Source organism: Triticum dicoccoides, chromosome 5B (genome assembly GCF_002162155.2).
Source record: "Triticum dicoccoides isolate Atlit2015 ecotype Zavitan chromosome 5B, WEW_v2.0, whole genome shotgun sequence".
NCBI classification, from domain to species: domain Eukaryota; kingdom Viridiplantae; phylum Streptophyta; class Magnoliopsida; order Poales; family Poaceae; genus Triticum; species Triticum dicoccoides.
The window spans coordinates 509,600,190-509,621,658 of NC_041389.1; the positions used below are offsets into that span (position 1 = coordinate 509,600,190).

General features: G+C 45.3%; 1 protein-coding gene across 1 annotated transcript; it reads right to left on the minus strand.

Annotated features, from left to right (window-relative positions):
- Nucleotides 1-4,382: 4,382 nt before the first annotated feature.
- LOC119309886 (BON1-associated protein 2-like) lies at nucleotides 4,383-13,078 on the minus strand (the record flags this gene model as incomplete). The annotated part of the gene is made up of 2 exons (XM_037585787.1): nucleotides 4,383-4,995; nucleotides 13,056-13,078. Coding segments are annotated over 2 exons (636 nt in total), but the record flags the coding sequence as incomplete, so codon positions are not given.
- Between the last annotated feature and the right edge of the window lie 8,391 nt (nucleotides 13,079-21,469).

A 21,469-nucleotide genomic window follows, 5' to 3' on the forward strand; every position in this document is an offset into this window, starting at 1 on the left:
CGACTTCCATTAAACAATAAAGAAAAGGTAACGGAGGACACCCCTCTCATAACTTGCTTGACAAAGTGGTTACAAAAACCAAGTTTTTTCATAATAGCCTCCAAATATACCCACTCCACACGGTCATACGCTTTCATCATATCTAGCTTTAATGCAAAATGACCAGTTTTCTTGCTTCTGCTATTCTTCATGAAATGAAGGCACTCATATGCCGTAATAACATTGTCCGTGATCAAGCGACCCGGCACAAAGGCCGACTGTTCTTCAGAGATAATTTCTGGGAGAATCTGCTTCAGACGGTTAGCAAGTACTTTTGAAGCGATTTTGTAAATCACGTTGCACAAGCTTATAGGCCGGAACTGAGACAGAAATGATGGGTTCTGTACCTTAGGGATGATTACTATGAACGTCCTGTTGATCTCCTCTAGGGAGTCATCTCCCTTCAACACTCGAATAACAATCTTTGTCACCTCTTCACCACAGAGATGCCAATACTTCTGAAAAAAATGTGCCGGGAATCCGTCGGGCCCCGGGGCCTTCATAGGGAACATCTGAAATAAAGCACTCTTTACCTCCCCCTCGGTGATAGTTTTAGATAGCATCTCATTCATTTCAGCAGTCACTTTACAAGGTACGTGGGACAGAACCTCATCCATCCCTATAACTCCTTCAGATGCATATAAATGCTCATAAAATTCGACTGCCATCTGCTCGAGTTCCACCGGGTCCTCACAAATAGTGCCATTAGGTCGCGTGAGTCGCTGAACCCGATTCTTCTTGCGTCGGCTCGATGCTTTTTTATGAAAAAAACTCGTGTTCTGATCCCCCTCCAGCAGCCACTGTATGCGCGCCCTTTGGCGCCACATCACCTCTTCCCGAAACCGAAGTTCTATAATACGCTGCTCTATCTTCACTTCTTCATGGGATGAACTGACCCGCGCTTGGTCCTCCCGCAGAAGTGCCAAACGTTTTCGTAGCTTACGTAGTTCCTCTCGAACAGAACCAAAAGTGGTCGAGCCCCAACCCATCAAGGCCGCCGCCATATTCTGCAATTTTTCTGACAATTGTGCAACTGATACAGCCTGCATTCTACCCCATGCCTCTTCTACCAACGCCTGGAAGCCCTCATGGCGCTCCCACATCAACTCATATCGAAACGGCCGAGATTTTCCTATCCTCTGATTATGTGCCTCCATGCTGTTAAGCAGAAGTATGGGTGAATGATCAGACTTCACCGCATGAAGGTGACGGACTGAGGCTAATGGGAAAATGGAGCTCCAGTCTGCCGTCGCAAGGGCTCGGTCGAGCCTAACTCTACAGTAAGCACCATTCTGGATCTTTCGCTCGAACGTCCAGTCTAGCCCACTGTACCCCAAATCAGCCAACTGACAAACATCCACCGCATCCCTAAATGCATTAATCTGACCCAATTCTCTCTCATTAGGTCCAAACTGTTCTTCCCGACTCAGAACCTCATTAAAATCACCAATACATAGCCACGGTAGCTCGCAGTCTGCTTTCAAATATCTCATCATATCCCAAGTTTTATACCGTAGACTTCTGTTAGCCTCGCCGTACCAACATGTTAAACGCCAAGGCTCTTTTCCTCTCTCCTTAACCTCCATATCTATGTGATATTTTGAAAAGTTTCTCGGTTCAAGCTCTAAGGGGCTCTTCCAGTAGATGCACAGCGCCCCACTCCTCCCTGTACTCGCTACACCATACGCACTATCATACCCCAGAGTTCCTGCCAATCCTTCCATGCGGGACTATGCGCAGCCCTTCCCTTTAGCCGGCCCAGCAGCGGGGAACTCGACGTACGGGATAGCCCATCACCACACCGGCCGGTGCTAGCGCCGCCGCCGGTGGCACCTTCCCCTTGTCAGCGACACCACCACAGCAGGAATCACCAGTGCCACTCGCGGCGTCGTCCACGGCCTTCCCGCCTTTCCCTTCACGCCTTGGTACCGCCGCGCCGTCGAGCCTCTTGACGGTTATGTTGACGATGCCGTTGCGGCTCTTCGTTAAGGACTTAGCGTCGAACAGCCGGTAGCTGAGGCAATGCAGGTGGCCTGGCGGACCGACGCTGAAGTCGGCGACGGGCACGCTCGCCTCCGCCACGGGCTCCTCCCGGCGGTAGATCACCACGCCGATCGCCTTCTCGTGCCCCGGCACCGCCACGCGGACCGCCTCGCCCCAGTAGGGGTACCCGTTGCAGTCGCCCTTCTCGCTGTTGACGCCGGTGGACGCCATCGACTTGCCCGCGTGCACCTCGGCGTGCGCCCCGCGGTCCAGCGGGCGGCGCCAGCGGTCCCCGATGACGACCTCCTCCGCGGAAAGCACAGTCACCTCCACGGTAAACGACGACGACGACGTCTCAATGGCGAACTCGTCCTTGGGCGGCAGTGGTGTACCCTTGAGCTCCATTGCTGGTGGTTGCAGCGATGAGTTGGGTCGATCGGTCGCGCGCGCGTGTGGATCGTAGAGACGGGGGCTCGGCGTAGCTTATATGGATCGAGAGCAGACGACGCGAGCGTTTACTCTGGGCCGAGATCAGGGTCAAGTCGGGAACCTAGGCTGTATGTATCTAGGTTTTGGGTCAGATTTCCCCGTCTGTTTACGGTTCTCCGACGATCACCGGATTTGTTTCCCAAGATAGCAGGACAGACGTTCTTCACGTCGTTTATATAGGGCAAAACACGCGTTTCGTTCGGACAGAATAAAGGATAGTACCGTGAACGCAAGTTGAACGTACCGTTAACGCGCAAACACATTTTTGGCACAACTTACGTGGAAGGCGCTATCGTGCTAATCTGATGCAAAACGCACCGAACTCCCTCGTCGTTGCACTGCGGGCGAAGGAGACTAGGAATATAGTATAATCAAATAAAATAAAAATGGTAGAACACCAGTTTTATTTTAACCTCTGGAACACGTATGGTCAAAATCCTAACACGGATGCCAAGCGCTTCAACATCCTAATATGAATGATGAAGTCAATCATCGCCACATCGGCATCCAGCTCGTCCATCCTCATGGGAAACATCTTTGGTATCCTCTGAAGCGGTCGCGAGTTCAACCTTCCTCTCTTCGACCTTGGTTTTCTTCTTTTCATTTTAGGTTCATCTTCCCGACGGTTGCCGTCATCAAGGTGGTGAACCACTCCGCCTTCCTTTTCTCCTTCACATCATAGTGCTTGACACATGCTTTCTTCTTTTTCGACAAGATGTCCTCGAACCTCTTCGTCATCTTGGCCACCATATCTTCTCGCATCAACTTCCCCTTCTCCCACTTCTTACACCATAATGCCCTTCTAGGCTTCTTGGATGGCTATTTTGTTGAGTTTGTTGGATCACCCACTTCTTCCTCATTGCCGATGCCGGCGGTCTTAAAGCGGAGAACTCAACTTTAACCAATAATGCATGAGGATGAAGCTCTTCTTCTCCACCTTCAAATAAAAGTTGCACGGATAGGAGGGCTATCCAACAAAAGACATTATCAACAAGTTGCACGACCAGGAGGGCTATCAGAACAAGACATTATCACAAAATTGCATATCTGGTCAAATGACCAACACATAGAGCATATCCGACCAACGAGTTGCAACGTGCAAGGACCTCGCATAACAACTCCTTAGTTGTGAGATCTGTGCAATGTTGTCGGTGCGGCTGAGCACAACGGTGTGTGTTCTATCTTTTGTATGCCAGGACAACGCATTGTGATGATTTTTGTCCGGTTTTCTGCTAATTAACAAGTACTGTGCCTTGTTTAGCAAGAACAAAAAATGGTTGGTAAATTTACAATTTAGGACATATTATGATGTGAGATAATAAATGAGGAGAGAGGGCAAAGTTCTAGGTAAATCAACCAACAACTCTTACACAAGTTTCGGGTTAAAATAGAAAACGAACTTGTATATTCTCTCAACTTATGTTGGGCAATTTGGGCACAATCTACTCTATAGGAGTAGTTGTAAATAATAAATTTTCGATTGATGATAATGACTAGTTTTATCGACAAGACAACACAAGTCTGTTGAGATGCCATAATGGGACTATGGGAAGAGAGAGAGAAGAAGGTGAATCCACGTGTGCAAAATTTAGTTGTGTGGATGCCACATCGGCAAAACTTGTTGGTTTGGAGCTTTGTTCATAATAAAGTTAGGCAATGTTATTATTCATCTAAATAAACTGCTTATAGGTAGAAAATAAACCTAGCCAAACAATGTAGGTGGAAAAAAGGATTTTTCGAACAATATATAAAACCATTTTTTGACCAATACATACTGCTCGGATTTAACCTAATTAACATCCTGACAACTAGTAGCACAATTTCAGCATGATTTGTACATATGGCATGATCAAGAAGAATGTAATGCCACTCTATACGGAGCCCTTTCCATTAGCCTGCCCAGCAGCATAGAACTCGACGGGATAGCCTATCACCGCACCGGCAGGTGCCGCCGCCGTAGCCGCGGCGATCGACACCTTCCCCTCCTCGGCGACACCACCACAGCAGGAATAACCAGTGCCACTCGCGGCCTCCTCCACGTCTTTCCCGCCTTTCCCTTTGGCCTGCGCGCCGTCGAGCCTCTTGACAGTGATGTTGACGATGCCGTTGCGTCTCTTCGTCACCGACTCGGTGTCTAATAGCCGGTAGCTGAGGCAATGCAGGTGGCCCGGCGGGCCGACGCTGAAGTCGGCGACGGGCACCCGCGCCGCGGCCACGGAGTCCGTCCAGCGGCAGATCACCACGTGGATGGCCGGCACGCCCGCGGGGAGCGTGACCCGCACCGCCTCGCCCCAGTAGGGGTACCCGTTGCAGTCGCCGTCCTCGTCGTTGATTCCGGTGCGCGGGGTTGGCTTGTCCGTGTACAACGTCCCGTCCGGCCTTTCCATGTGCACCACGGCGTAGGCGCCGCGGTCCAGCGGGCGGCGCAGGAGCTCCTTGAGGACGACCTCCTCCGCTGACAGCACGGTCACCTCCAGGGTCGTCGGCTCCGCGGTGAACTGGTCCTTGGGCGGCACTGTTATCCCCTTGAACGCCATTGCTGGTTGGTTACCGCGACGAGTTGAATCGGTGCGCGCGTGTGGATCGTGGTTCGTGGAGGCGGGGGGCTCGGGCGCAGTTTATATCGATGGAGAGCAGGAGACACGTTTATTTACTGGGCCGAGGCCAGGGTCAAGTCGGGAATCTGTATCCGGGTGCTGTTCATGTTCTAGGGCTTGGTTTCAGGTTATCCCACGATCGACCGGACTTGTTTCCCAAAATAGCCGGAGAGAAGCGTTCGTCGAATCTTCATGGCGTTTTATTAGAAAATCATCAATGTCACGTATAGGCGAACACGCGTCCGGAAAGTATATAAAGGATATAAGCGTGTGGCGACTGCAAGGGAGACAAACGTACCGTCAACGATCCTTATTCGCTCAATACAAAACATATTTGGTAGTACAACTTCATTATTACGTGGAAGGCGCAATTGCTTGTCCTTTTCTAGAAAACTTCTAATTTATTCATCACTAGCTAAGGTAGTATAAAAAACATCAAAAATAAAAATTACATCGAGATTCTTAGACCGCCTAGCTAGGATTACAAGCCCAAAAGCGTCGTCGCCATCGTCCCTTCATCATCGAAGCCGGACAAATTTGTTGTATTTAGAAAAGTCGGAAAGTCATCGCCCTAAGGTCCTAGAGGATCAGCACACCCGAACAACAGCCGTCGTTAATGAAGAGAAGCGTAGATTGAAAGGATCCAACCTGAAGACACATGAAGGTAGACAAATAAAGACCGTATCCAAGCGGATCCACCAAAGACGGACGCCGACCGAATCCCGTGAGATTCGTCGGAGACAAAACTCCACACGCCCTCTGATGCTAGAAGCGCCACGGGACGGGGGTTAATCGAAGAGAATCTCATTCCATCTTCAAGAAGCCGCCCTCGCCTTTTGGCTTTTGCCTTCCTGAGTAGGATAAACTCTATCAAAACTCAAAGAAACACCTAAAAACGGAGCCCTCCTGTTGGCAAGGACCGGCAACAACCACATCTCCATGGCCCTAAGGCCACTGGAGATGATGCAGCGAAAACCCTGGCTATGGGTGCCCTTGCATGTGTAGTAGCGCACGGCTACTCGCACGCCTTAGACCGAAAGAAACCTAGCGCAATCGCTTGTCTAATACAAATGCGTTGAACTGCCTCCTCGTCCTGTTTCAGCTGCCAAAAAGAAAAAATGGCAGAGTTCCTATTTCAGCTAGATGAAAATAATTGGGTTTCATTCTATCCCATCAATGTGTTGTTTGGTTTTTTTTCCAGCTCTCAGCTGGTTGATTGTTATCGGGTTGGAAAATTTTAACTGGCTGCCATCAGAGTTTTGGTTATTCCCAGCGAACTACCTACATACCAAAGAATTTAAAAGCACGAACCTTGGTGCACTTGGCCTGCCACGTCAGCTTTGAGTGGTAGTTCGCTCAGGACAATAACGATGCGAACGTTTTCATCTATGTAGATGGACTTTTGGAATCGCTTGATTATGAATCATTTGATACTTGCGAACCATGTCTCATGGGCAAGATGACTAAAACTCCGTTCTCCAGAACAATGGAACGAGCCATGACTTATTGAAAATAATACATACCGATGTATGCGGTCCAATGAGTGTTGAGGCTCGCGGTGGGTATCGTTATTTTCTGACCCTCACAGATGATTTGAGCAGATATGGGTATATCTACTTAATGAAACACAAGTTCGAAACATTTGAAAAGTTCAAAGAATTTCAGAGTGAAGTGGAGAATCATCGTAACAAGAAAATAAAGTTTCTACGATCTGATCGTGGAGGTGAATATTTGAGTTACGAGTTTGGCCTTCATTTAAAACAATGTGGAATAGTTTCACAACTCACGCCACCTGGAACACCACTGTGTAATGGTGTGTCCAAACGTCGTAACCATACTTTATTAGATATGGTGCGACCTATGATGTCTCTTACGGATTTACAACTATCGTTTTGGGGTTATGCATTAGAGACAGCTGCATTCACGTCAAATAGGGCACCGTCAAAATCCATTGAGACGACACCGTATGAACTGTGGTTTGGCAATAAACCTAATCTGTCGTTTCTTAAAGTTTGGGGATGCGTTAGAAGGCTTTAGCCTGATAAGCTCGAACACAAATCGGAGAAGTGCGTCTTCATAGGAAACCCTAAGAAAACAACTGGGTACACCTTCTACCACAGATCCGAAGGCAAGATTTTTGTTGCCAAGAACGGAACCTTTCTAGAGAAGGAGTTTCTCTTGAAAGAAGTGAGTGGGAGGAAAGTAGAACTTGATGAGGTAATTGTACCTTCTCTCAATTTGGAAAGTACCTCACCGAGAAATCCATTCCCGTGATGCATACTCCAACTAGAGAGGAAGCTAATGATAATGATCATGAAACTTCAGATCAAGTTACTACTGAACCTCGTAGGTTAACCAGAGCATGATCCGCACCAGAGTGGTATGGTAATCCTATTCTGTAGGTCGTGTTACTTGACCATGACGAACCTACGAACTATGAAGAAGCTATGATGAGCCCAGATTCCGATAAATGGCTTGAGGCAATGAAATCTAAGATAGGATCCATGTATGAGAACAAAGTAAGGATTTTGGTGGATTTGCCCGATGATCAGTGACCCATAAAAAATAAATGGATCTTCAAGAAGAAGACTGACACTGATGGTAATGTTACTGTCTATAAAGCTCGACTTGTCGCAAAAGGTTTTTGACAAGTTCAAGGAGTTGACTACGATGAGACTTTGTCACCCATAGCGATGCTTAAGTCTGTCCGAATTAGCAATTGCCACATTTTATGATTATGAAATCTGGAAAATGAACATCAAAACTGCATTCCTTAATGGATTTCTTAAAGAAGAGTTGTATATGATGCAACCAGAAGGTTTTGTCGATCCTAAAGGTGCTAACAAAGTGTGCAAGCTCCAGCGATCCATTTATGGACTGGTGCAAGCATCTCAGAGTTGGAATATACGCTTTAATGGGGTGATCAAAGCATATGATTTTATACAGACTTACAGTGAAGCCTGTATTTACAAGAAAGTGAGTGGGAGCTCTGTAGCATTTCTGATATTATATGTGGATGACATATTGTTGATTGGAAATGATATAAAATTTCTAGATAGCATGAAAGGATACTTGAATAAGAATTTTTCAATGAAAAACCTCAGTGACGCTGCTTAAATATTGGATATCAAGATCTATAGAGATAGACCAAGACGCTTGATAAGATTTTCAATGAGTACAACCTTGACAATATTTTGAATGAGTTCAAAATGGATCAGTCAAAAAAGGAGTTCTTGCCTATATAACAAGGTGTAAAGTTGAGTAAGACTCAAAGCCCGACCACGATAGAAGATAGAGAGAGAATGAAAGTCATTCCCTATGTCTCAGCCATAGGTTCTATAAAGTATGCCATGCTGTGTACCAAACCTGTTGTGTACCTTGTCATGAGTTTGGCACGGAGGTACAATAGTGATCTAGGAATAGATCACTGGACATCGGTCAAAATTGTCCTTAGAGAGGATTAAGGAAATGTTTCTCGGTTATGGAGGTGATAAAGAGTTTGTCGTAAAGAGTTACGTCGATGCAAGATTTTACACCGATCTAGATGACTCCGAGTCTCAATCTGGATACATATTGAAAGTGGGAGCAATTAGCTAGAGTAGCTCCATGCAGAGCATTGTAGACATAGAAACTTGCGAAGTACATACGAATCTAAATGTGGCAGACCCGTTCACTAAACATCTCTCACAAGCAAAACATGATTGATACATCCATTTTGCATCATGCTTTTATATCAATATTTATTGCATTATGGACTATTACTACACATTATGTCACAATACTTATGCCTTTTCTCTCTTATTTTATAAGGTTGACATGAAGAGGGAGAATGCCGGCAGCTGTAATTCTGGACTGTAAACAGAGCAAATATTAGAGACCTATTCTGCACAACTCCAAAAGTCCTAAAACTCCACGAAAGTCAGTTTTGGAATATATAAAAAATATTAGGCAAAGAAAGAACCAGAGGGGGGCCACCCACCAGCCACGAGGGTGGAGGGCGCGCCCTACCCCCTGGGCGCGCCCCCTGCCTCGTGGGCCACCTGGCAGGCCCCCGGCGTCCATCTTCTGCTATATGGTGTCTTTTGCCCTGGAAAAAATCATAAGGAAGCTTTCGAGAAGAAGCACCGTTGTCTCAAGGCAGAATCTAGGCAAGACCAATTCTAGGGCTCCGGCGGAGCTGTTCTGCAGGGGAAACATCCCTCCGGGAGGGGGAAATCACCGCCATCGTCATCACCATCGATCCTCTCATCGAGAGGGGGTCAATCTCCATCAACATCTTCACCAGCACCATCTCCTCTCAAACCCTAGTTCATCTCTTGTGTCCGATCTTTATCTCAAAATCTCATATTGGTACCTGTGGGTTGCTAGTAGTGTTGATTACTCCTTGTAGTTGATGCTAGTTGGTTTATTCGATGGAAGATCGTATGTTCATATCCTTAATTATATTCAATACCACTCTGATTATGAATATGAATATGATTTGTGAGTAGTTATGTTTGTTCCCGAGGACATGGGAGAAGTCTTGTTATAAGTAGTCATGTGAATTTGGTATTCGTCCGATATTTTGATGAGATGTATGTTGTCTATCCTCTAGTGGTGTTATGTGAACGTCGACTACATGACACTTCACCACGGTTTGGGCCTAGGGGAAGGCATTGGGAAGTAATAAGTAGATGATGGGTTGCTAGAGTCACAAAAGCTTAAACCCTAGTTTATGTGTTGCTTCGTAAGGGGCTAATTTGGATCCATATGTTTCATGTTATGGTTAGGTTTACCTTAATTCTTATTTTGTAGTTGCGGATGCTTGCGAGAGGGGTTAATCATAAGTGGGATGCTTGTCCAAGGAAGAGCAGTACCCAAGCACCGGTCCACCCATATACCAAATTATCAAAGTAACGAACGCGAATCACATGAGCATGATGAAAACTAGCTTGACGATAATTCCCATGTGTCCTCGGGAGCGCTTTGCTTTATATAAGAGTTTGTCCAGACTTGTCCTTTGCTACAAAAATAATTGGGCCACCTTGCTACACCTTGTTTACCTTTGTTACTTTTTACTCATTACGAATTACCTTATCATAAAACTATTTGTTACCAATAATTTCAATGCTTGCAGAGAATACCTTACTGAAAACTGCTTGTCATTTCCTTCTGCTCCTCATTGGGTTCAACACTCTTACTTATCGAAAGGACTACGATAGATCCCCTATACTTGTGGGTCATCAAGACTCTTTTTTGGCGCCCTTGCCGGGGACTGAAGCGCCTTTAGTAGGTGGAATTTGGTAAGGAAACATTTATATAGTGTGCTGAAATTTACTGTCACTTGTTACTATGGAAAATAATCCTTTGAGGGGCTTGTTCGGGGTATCTTCACACCAAACAGAAGTGCAAAGAGTTTCTCCTCACCCTACTGAACCTACTGAAAATATTTACTTTGAAATTCCTTCAAGTATGATAGAAAAACTGCTAGCTAATCCTTATACAGGAGATGGAACATTACATCCGATATGCACCTAATCTATGTGGATGAAGTTTGTGGATTATTTAAGCTTGCAGGTACGCCTGAGGATGTTCTCAAGAAGAAGGTCTTCCCTTTATCTTTGAAGGGAAAGGCATTGACATGTTATAGGCTATGTGATGATATTGGATCATGGAACTACAACCGATTGAAATTGGAATTTCATCAGAAGTTTTATCTTATGCATCTGGTTCATCGTGATCGTAATTATATATATAATTTTTGGTTTCGTGAAGGAGAAAGTATCGCTCAAGCTTGGGGGAGGCTTAAGTCAATGTTATATTCATGCCCCAATCATGAGCTCTCAAGAGAAATTATTATTCAAATTATTTATGCTAGGCTTTCTCATAATGATCGCTCCATGCTCGATACTTCTTGTACTGGTTCTTTTATGATGAAGACTATTGAATTCAAATGGGATATATTGGAAAGAATTAAAGCAACTTTGAAGATTGGGAACTCCACGAAGGTAAGGAGTCAGGTATAACCCCTAAGTTTGATTGTGTTAAATCTTTTATGGATACCGATGCTTTTCATGAATTGAGCACTAAATATGGACTTGATTCTGAGATAGTAGCTTCTTTCTATGAATCATTTGCTACTCATGTTGATCTCCCTATGGAGAAGTGGTTTAAATATCATCCTCCCATTGAAGTGAAAGTATTAGAACCTATTAAAGTTGAAGAAAAAACTATTACTTATAATGTTGATCCTATAGTTCCCACTGCTTATATTGAGAAACCACCTTTCCCTGTTAGAATAAAGGATCATGCTAAAGCTTCAACTCTGGTTCGTAAGAGTAATACTAGAACACCTACACCCCCCGAACAAGTTAAAGTTGAACCTAGTATTTCTATGGTCAAAGATCTCTTGGTCGATAATATTGATGGGCATGTTATTTATTTCTGCAATGAAGCTGCTAGAATTGCTAGACCCGATACTAAAAATAAACATAGACCTGTTGTTGGCATGCCTGTTGTTTCTGTTAAAATAGGAGATCATTGTTATCATGGTTTATGCGATATGGGTGCTAGTGTGAGTGCAATACCTCATTCCTTATACAAAAAAATTATGCATGATATTGCACCTGCTGAAATAGAAGGTATTGGTGTCACTATTAAGCTTGCCAATAGAGACACTATTTCACCAATTGGGATTGTTAGAGACGTTGAAGTCTTGTGTGGGAAAATTAAATACCCTATTGATTTTCTTGTTCTTGGTTCCCCACAATATGACTTTTGTCCCATAATATTTGGTAGACCCTTCTTGAATATTGTTAATGCTAAGATAGACTGCGAAAAGGATATTGTTACTATTGGTTTAGGGGATATGTCTCATGATTTTAATTTTGCTAAATTTCGTAGACAACCCCATGATAAAGAATTGCCTAGTAAATATGAAATTATTGGTCTTGCTTCTATTGTTGTGCCTCCTAATGATCCTTTATAACAATATTTGCTAGACCATGAAAATGATATGTTTATGAATGAAAGAAGGAAAATAGATGAAGTATTCTTTAATCAAGGACCTATTTTGAAACACAACTTGCCTGTTGAAATCCTAGGGGATCCTCCTCCACCCAAGGGTGACCCCGTATTTAGGCTTAAACAATTACCTGATACTCTTAAATATGCTTATCTTGATGAAAATAAGATATATCCTATTATTATTAGTGCTAACCTTTTAGTGCATGAAGAAGAAAAAATATTGAAAACTCTAAAGAAGTACGTGCTGCTATTGGATATACTCTTGATGATCTAAGGGCATTAATCCCACTCCATGCCAGCACAAAATAAAACTGGAGAAAGATGCTAAACCAGTTGTTGATCATCAACAGTGGTTAAGTCCTAAGATGAAAGAACTGGTAAGAAATGAAATACTAAAGCTTCTGGAGGCAGGTATAATTTATCCTGTCGCTGATAGTTAGTGGGTAAGTCCCGTTCATTGTGTCCCTAAGAAGGGAGGTATTACTATTGTTCCTAATGACAAGGATGGACTGATCCCACAAAGAGTTGTTACAGGTTATGGAATGGTAATTGATTTCCAAAAATTAAATAAAGCTACTAGAAAAGATCATTACCCTCTACCTTTCATTGATCAAATGCTAGAAATACTATCCAAACATACACATTTTTGCTTTCTAGATGGTTATTCTAGTTTCCCCAAAATACCTGTGTCAAAAGAGGATCAAGAAAAGACCACTTTTACTTGCCCTTTCGATACCTTTGCTTATAGACGTATGCCTTTTGGTTTATGCAATGCACCTGCTACCTTTCAAAGATGTATGACTGCTATATTCTCTTACTTCTGTGAAAAGATTGTTGAGGTTTTCATGGATGATTTCTCCATTTACGGAACTTCTTTTGATGATTGCTTAAGCAGCCTTTATCGAGTTTTGCAGAGATGTGAAGAAACTAATCTTGTATTGAATTGGGAGAAGTGCCACTTTATGGTTAATGAATGTATTGTTTTGGGGCATAAAATTTCTGAAAGAGGTATTTAAGTTGATAAAGGTAAAGTAGATGCTATTGAAAAGATGTCGTGTCCTAAAGATATCAAAGGTATAAGACGTTTCTTTGGTCATGCTGGTTTCTATAGGAGGTTTATTAAATACTTCTCTAAAATTTCTAGGCCTCTCATTAGTCTCTTGCAAAAATATGTTCCTTTTGTTTTTGATGATGATTGTGTAGAAGCATTTGAAATACTTAAGAAAGCCTTGATTTCTGCACCTACTGTTCAGCCACCTGATTGGAATTTACCTTTTGAAATTATGTGTGATGCTAGTGATTATGCTGCTGGTGCTGTTCTAGGATAAACAGTCGATAAAAATTAAATGTTATCCAATATGCTAGTAAAACTCTAGACAGTGCCCAAAGAAATTATGCTACTACAGAAAAATAATTTTTAGCAGTTGTATCTGCTTGTGATAAGTTCAGACCTTATATTATTGATTCCAAAGTAACTATTCACACTGATCATACTGCTATTAAATATCTTATGAAAAATAAAGATGCTAAACCTAGACTAATTAGATGGGTTCTCTTGCTACAAGAATTTGATTTGCATATTATTTATAGAAAGGGAGCTTAGAAACCCGTTGCAGACAACTTGTCTAGGTTAGAGAATGTTCTTTATGGCCCACTACCTATTGATGATAGCTTTCCTAATGAACAATTAGCCGTTATAAATGCTTCTCGTACTACTCCATGGTATGCTGATTATGCTAATTACATTGTTGCTAAATTTATACCACCTAGTTTCACATACCAGCAAAACAAAAAGTTGTTCTATGATTTAAGACATTACTTTTGGGATGACCCATAGCTTTATAAAGAAGGAGTAGATGGTTTTATTAGACGTTGTGTACCTGCGCAACCGGAACAGATCCTACGCAAGTGTCACTTCGAGCTTACGGAGGACACCACGCTGAAGATAGAACTGCACATAAGGTATTGCAATCCGGTTTTTATTGGCCTACTCTTTTCAAAGGTGCCCGTAAGTTTGTCTTGTCTTGCGATGAATGTCAAAGAATTGGTAATATTAGTAGACGTCAAGAAATGCCTATGAACTATTCACTTGTTATTAAACCATTTGATGTTTGGGGCTTTGATTATATGGGACCTTTTCCTTCCTCCAATGGGTATACACGTATTTTAGTTGCTGTTGATTACGTTACTAAGTGGGTAGAAGCTATTCCAACTAGTAGTGCTGATCATAACACTTCTATTAAGATGCTTAAAGAAGTTATTTTTCTGAGGTTTGGAGTCCCTAGATATTTAATGACTGACGTTGGTTCACATTTTATTCATGGTGTTTTTTATAAAATGCTTACTAAGTATGATGGTAATCATAGAATTGCATCTCCATACCATCCTCAATCTAGTGGTCAAGTAGAATTGAGTAATAGAGAGATTAAATTGATTTTTCAAAAGACTGTTAATAGATCCAGGAAGAATAGGTCCAAGAAAATTGATGACGCATTATGGGCCTATAGAACTGCATATAAAAATCCTATGGGTATGTCTCCGTACAAAATGGTTTATGGAAAAGCATGTCACTTACCTCTCTAAATACAACATAAGGCATATTGGGCCATTAAAGAGCTTAATTATGATTTCAAACTTGCCGGTGAGAAGAGGCTATTTGACATTAGCTCACTTGATGAATGGAGAACGCAAGCCTATGAGAACGCCAAATTTTTTAAAAGAAAAAGTTAAAAGATGGCATGAAAAAAGGATACAAAAGCGTGAGTTTGATGTAGGTGATTATGTTTTGCTATACAACCCTCATTTAAGATTTTTTGCAGGAAAACTTCTCTCTAAATGGGAAGGTCCTTACATTATCGAGGAGGTCTATGTTCCGGTGCCATAGAGATCAACAACGCCGAAGGCACAAATCCGAAGGTGATGAACGGTCAAAGAATCAAACATTATATCTCAGGTAATACCATAAATGTTGAAACCAATGTTATCGACACTGTAACCCCGGAGGAGTACATAAGGGACACTTTCCAGAACGTTTCAGACTCCGAAAAGGAATAGGTATGTGTTGGGGATATAACTATTTATGTAAGCCGCCCAAGAGGGGCCGGGTTACGCAAAGAAGATTTACCAGAAAGAAGCCCAAGACCAAGCATGAAGATGGCGGTTCAATAAAGGGCTTAAGGCCCACAGGCGACTTAAGGCCCGTTGTAGGAAACCGCCACAATGGCATGACTTGTATCATAAGGTAGATTTAACTAGTCACCGAGCCGGACACTGTTTATAAGCCGGCCGGGACTCTGTAAGCCATAGGGCGTCAACCCGTGTATATAAGGGGACGACCTATTGGCGGCTTAGGGCAAGAAACAACTGATCGAGAGCCGGGCATAGTGTATCTCGCTCCCCGGTCATCGAAACATCAATACCAACCCAACTAGACGTAGGCCTTACCTTCATCGAAAGGGGCCGAACTAGTATAAAACCTCTCGTGTCCCTTGTCCCGATTAACCCCTTCAAGCTTCCTAGTTGCGATGGCTCCACAACTAAGTCCTTTCATGAGGACATCTAACGTGACAATTCCATGACAGTTGGCACCCACCATGGGGCCAGCGCACGATGGATTTGAGTTCTTGAAGGGCAACTTTGAAGGGCTCAAGGGATACGTAGTGGGCCGGATGACCAAGAGTCGTCGCGGCAAGATCTACATCGATGACGAAGGCAGGGGCCCCGATGCCGACTCACTTGAGTACGGGTACCGGGTCCCCTTCGGCGGAATCCACGTCTTCATCGGCAGGATCGGTGAGCCGGGCCCTGAGCCGGACAACTGCACCGACCTTGTCGAGACGGCTCAGCATGCAAGAAAGGCCCGAGTTCAACCGGTAATGAAGCGTGCCTTCGTGGGCTGCATCCACGGAGAGGGACTCTGTGAAGGATCTGAAGATGGTGGTGAGACGACCGTCCACTCGGGCGATGATTTGTCCGCCGGTTCAACAGATTCATTATACCAAGTCCAAGACGGCGTGCTTGGGGGCTGTTCCGATGGCACTAGTATTCCGGACCCCTATGAGCCCCTAAGATGGGTAGGAGTCTTCATGGCTGGGACTCAACCCAGCCAAAATTCTACGGCCGCTACGGCGATAACATCCAGAACAGGGGCAGCTGGGGCAGGAGGCCCTGTGCGCCCACCGGCTCAGGTGCTGATAGACCTCACGGACAAGCTTATGGCCCTGTTAACGCCACGGTTATCCCTGCAAACAAGGATGAGCATGACGCGGAGGTGGCACGGGTGCGTGAGGAAATAGCTCAGGCCAAGGAGGCCTTGGTGGCTAAGGACACTAGATTAGCCACAGAGCGGGCGGCTCTAGATGCTCGGGTGCAGCGGCTACAGTCAGAAGCTTACCAGCTCACGATGAGCTTAAACGCGTCCAATGAGGTGATGAGGAGGAGACATCAGAAAACCCAGTCCCGTTTACCTCCGAACTACGACCCTCGAGTTCTTTTTGCTACACACGGAGCCGGCCCAAGTAACCCGCCAGAGAGCAATTAGTTTATGACAGCCGGAGCAGGAGGACTGGCTCAGCCCCGAGAGATGACACCTCCTCATGTGAGCATGACACCACTGCGTTATGTGCCAATACTGCTGGATCACTTTTCCAATCCCATGGAGAACTTAATCGCGGCTTCGGCGCGTTTGATGGCTCTTCCCGTGGACGGTGATGACCCGACAGCGGTGGAGACCTGGAGGGTCAGAGAACTTCTCCAGACGGCCTTGGCTCAGCAAGAGACCTATTCTTACAGCCGGGACATGATTCATTCAACTCCTCCGCCTTGGTTAGCACCGCCTCGTCATAGCCGGAGCCCGAGTTACAGCAGGCACATGGAGTCTGAAGCTTTGTCAAGCAACGCCCAACGCCGTAACCAGCCCGGTGGCTATAATCCGGTGCAAGACCGAGTACGTCAGGAGAATGAGCGGGCGGCTCAGCTAGCGGCTCAACAGATGGCACATCAAGATTTCCCAGAGTATCCAACGACTTCCGTTGAGACGGGAGTAGCCATTAGAGCCGGCGGTGTTCCTTGTCTGGTACCAGCTCTGTGTAATGTCCGCCTACCCAAGGACTTCAAGGGACCTTGAAAGGTGCCGAATTACACGGCTGACTTGCAGCCCGGAGCTTGGATCGAAAGTTATGAGATGGCAATGGAGTTATTGGAAGTCAGTGACGCAGCGATGGCTAAGTACTTCACCATGATGTTAGATGGAACAACCCGGTCCTGGTTAAAGAGTTTGCCACCCAATTCCATTGGCTCATGGGCAGAACTAAAAGCCCGTTTCATCCAGAACTTCAAAGACACTTGCAAGCAGTCGATGTCGATTGTGGACTTGACAAATTGTAAACAGGAGGAGGGTGAATCTACGACTCATTGGGTACGCCGGGTCAAGGAGATAATACATTCATCTGACAAGATGGATGCCGGTTCTGCAGTCCTCATGTTGGAGAAGAATTGCCGTTTTGAGCCACTGAGGCAGAAACTGGGGCGCCTTAAGCGTGATTGCAACGATATGGGTACGCTGATGGCGACATTAGTCCAATACGCCGACTCTGATAGTACCAAGCATCCCGCGTCTGATGAGGAAAAGGCCAGGAAGGGAAAGAAGAACGGCGATGGAAAGGGTCAGCAGCATAACCCGATGAATCAAGGAGGCAATAAGCGTAAGGCGGATGGTAACCCGGAGTTTGTGGCCAACGCTAATGCGCAAGGTAACAATGAGAGACGTAAGGGCAAGCCGCCTCGATCCGGCGGGTCAGGCCCATCTCTTGAGCAGCTACTCAATGAGCCCTGCCCGAGACACGGAACCTGGGAGTGGCCCGCCACCCACCTGTGGAAAGATTGCGCGATCATGAAGGTGTTTAAGAATTCCAACACCTTTCATGGCAATCATGGGTCTGACGGCGGCTCAGGAGCTGGCGGTTTTCATGGCCCGGGCGGTGGTTCACACTCTGACTTTCAGGGACATCCATGCGGTAATAATCAGCAGCAGTCTGGTCAAGGAGGGCAACAACAGCAGCAGTCAGGTTATCAAAGCCATCCGAAGCAGTTGAATGGTGGGCAGTATCACTTGTTTACCACTAGCTTATGCAAACGTGACCAGAAGGTTCATAAGAGGGCCGTGAGTTCTGTTGAGCCGGCAATTCCTTGTTATTTGAGGTGGTCAGAACAGCCCATTATATGGAGCAGAGAAGATCACCCTCCACGGGTCGATAATTCGGGTCAGTTAGCCTTGGTGGTAGCGCCTCAGGTTGGTGGATATAAATTCACTAAGGTACTCATGGACGGAGGTAGCAACATCAATATCCTCTACTATGAGACACTTCGACGCATGGGGTTGACTGATAAGAATTTAAGAACATCCAACACTGTTTTCCATGGAGTGGTTCCTGGCAAGTCGGCTTACCCACTTGACAAGATTGAATTGGAGGTGGCCTTTGGAGATGAGTATGACTCCAGGGCTGAGAAATTGACGTTTGAAGTGGTTAAAATCAGGAGTCCATATCACGCTCTGTTTGGGCGACCGGCTTATGCTAAGTTCATGGCGCGGCCATGTAACGTTTATTCACAGCTCAAGATGCCGGGTCACAAGGGCACCATCACTATGCATGGGAGTCGAAAGGTGGCCTTGGAGTGTGAAGAAGGTGACGCGGCTTCTGCTGAGTCTGCCTGTGCCGCGGAGGAGCTCAAATTTTATCAAGACAATGTTGACCCGGCAGATATGACCTCCCTAAAGAAGCCAACTACTAAGCATGACCCAGCGTTGAAGTTAAATCAGCCGCTGAGGCGAAGCTTGTTGACTTTACCCTAGGCAATTCTTCTAAGCAGTTCAGTATCAGTACCAATTTGGATCCTAAATAGGAAAGCGCGCTCATCGAGTTCATCCGTGAGAACCGAGACATCTTTGCATGGAAACCTTCTGACATGCCGGGTGTATCGAGGGAACTCGCTGAGCACACTCTCAATATTGATCTGAAGTATAAGCCGGTCAGGCAGTTTCTCCGACGGTTCAACGAAGAAAGATGGAAAGCTATTGGGGAAGAGGTCGCCCAGCTCTTAGTGGTCGGGTTTATTGTTGAAGTTTTTCACCCGGAGTGGTTGGCTAACCCAGTGCTTGTACTCAAGAAGAACGGCACTTGGCGGATGTGTGTGGATTACACGGACTTAAACAAGGCTTGTCCAGCTGATCCCTTTGCTCTCCCCCGTATTGATCAAATCATTGATGCTACGGTGGGTTGTGAACGTTTGAGATTCTTGGATGCTTACTCTGGTTATCATCAGATCAAAATGCCAGTTAAGGACCAGGAGAAGACGACTTTCATCACTCCGTTTGGAGCCTTCTGTTATGTATCTATGCCGTTTGGACTCAAGAGTGCCCAGGCGACGTATCAGCGATGTGTGCAGAACTGTCTACACGATGAAATCGGGTGTAATGTTCATGCTTATGTAGATGACATCATGGTGAAGTCCAGAGAAAAGGAAACCTTGATATCCGACTTGAAAGAGACCTTTGATAATCTCCGGGTTTATAAGATGATGCTTAACCCGGCCAAGTGTGTGTTTGGTGTACCTGCAGGCAAGCTCTTGGGTTTTCTGGTATCAAACAGAGGCATTGAAGCTAATCCGGAGAAGATTAAGGCAATTACCTCTCTGGCTAAACCGGCATGCATCAATGATGTTCAGCGACTGGCGGGTTGTGTTGCTGCTTTAAGCCGGTTCATAAGCCGGTTAGGTGAGAAGGCCCTACCACTGTATCAGATGATGAAGAAAACTGACACTTTTGTCTGGAGTGATGCTGCAGATGCTGCCTTTGAAGACTTGAAGAGGCAATTGTGTGAACCACCGGTTCTTGCGGCTCCCATTGATAAAGGGCCGTTGCTATTATACGTGGCTGCTAATTCACGAGCCGTCAGTGTTGCCATCGTGGTAGAGTATAAGGAAGCTGGCAAGGAGCATCCGGTTCAACGACCGGTTTACTACATCAGTGAGGTGCTCATTGAGTCTAAGAAAAGGTATCCACATTGGCAGAAACTTGTTTACGGAGTGTTTATGGCCAACCGAAAGTTGAAGCAGTACTTTCAAAGTCATTCTATAACTGTGGTAAGTTCTGCCCCCTTGGGAGACATCATCCAGAATAGGGAGGCCACAAGACGAGTCGCCAAGTGGGCTATCGAGCTTGGACCTCATGGTTTGAAATATATGCCGCATACTACTATTAAGTCTCAAGCCTTAGTGGACTTTATCAATGATTGGACAGAGTTGCAGGCACCTGAGGAGAAGCCGGATAACACATATTGGACTGTTCACTTTGATGGGTCCAGGCAATTAGAAGGCTCGGGGGCTGGAGTTGTTTTAACTTCCCCTCGAGGTGACAAATTTTGTTACGTACTCCGGCTTATGTTTCCTTGTACTAACAATGCAGCTGAGTACGAGGCCTTACTCCATGGTCTCCAGATTGCCAAAGAGATGAATTTAAGCCGGGTAAGGTACTTAGGCGACTCAGATCTCGTGGCCCAACAGGTATCAGGCAAGTGGGACTCCAAGGATCCTCTCATGGCGGCTTATCACCGTGAAGTAGATGCTGTGGCTGGGCATTTCAAGGGTTATCAAGTGGAGCACATTGATCGAAGGAAGAATGAGGCGGCTGATACTTTAAGCCGGCTGGCATCTCAACGTAAGCCGGTGCCACCTAACATCTTTCTTGATATTTTGCATAACCCTTCTGTCAAGGTGCCTACTGTCGTGGAATTAACACGCCAGATGTCCTCATGGAAGGACTTAGTCATGGAGCCATCGCAACGGGTTAGCTTAAAGGGGTTAAACCGGACAAGGGACACGGGAGTTTTTATACTAGTTCGGCCCTTCGATGAAGGTAAAAGCCTACGTCTAGTTGTGATGGGATTGATTGGGTTTCATTGATCAGAGAGCAAATACGCTTGCCTGAGTCTCGAGTTGTTGTCTGTCGTCCCTGAACCGCCGCCGGGTCGTCCCTTTATATACACAGGTTGACGCCCAGCCGGTCTACAGAGTCCCGAGGCCGACTCATACAAGGGTTCGGCTCGGTCTCTCCTTTCCTAACTTACAACACAAGTTTACATAACGATGGCGGTTTGCTATTATGGGCCCTAATCCACCACTGGGCTCTGGGCCTCTAAGCTTCATAGTAAAACACCATCTTCTAAGTCTTCTTGGGCTTCAATATGGTTGAGGGTAAACTGGCACCTCTTGGGCGGTTTATACTCAATAGTTATATCCCCAACATTAGGCCCCACAGTGATTTGAATTTGTTCTTATCAATCTTCAGTACTTAGAAAAAT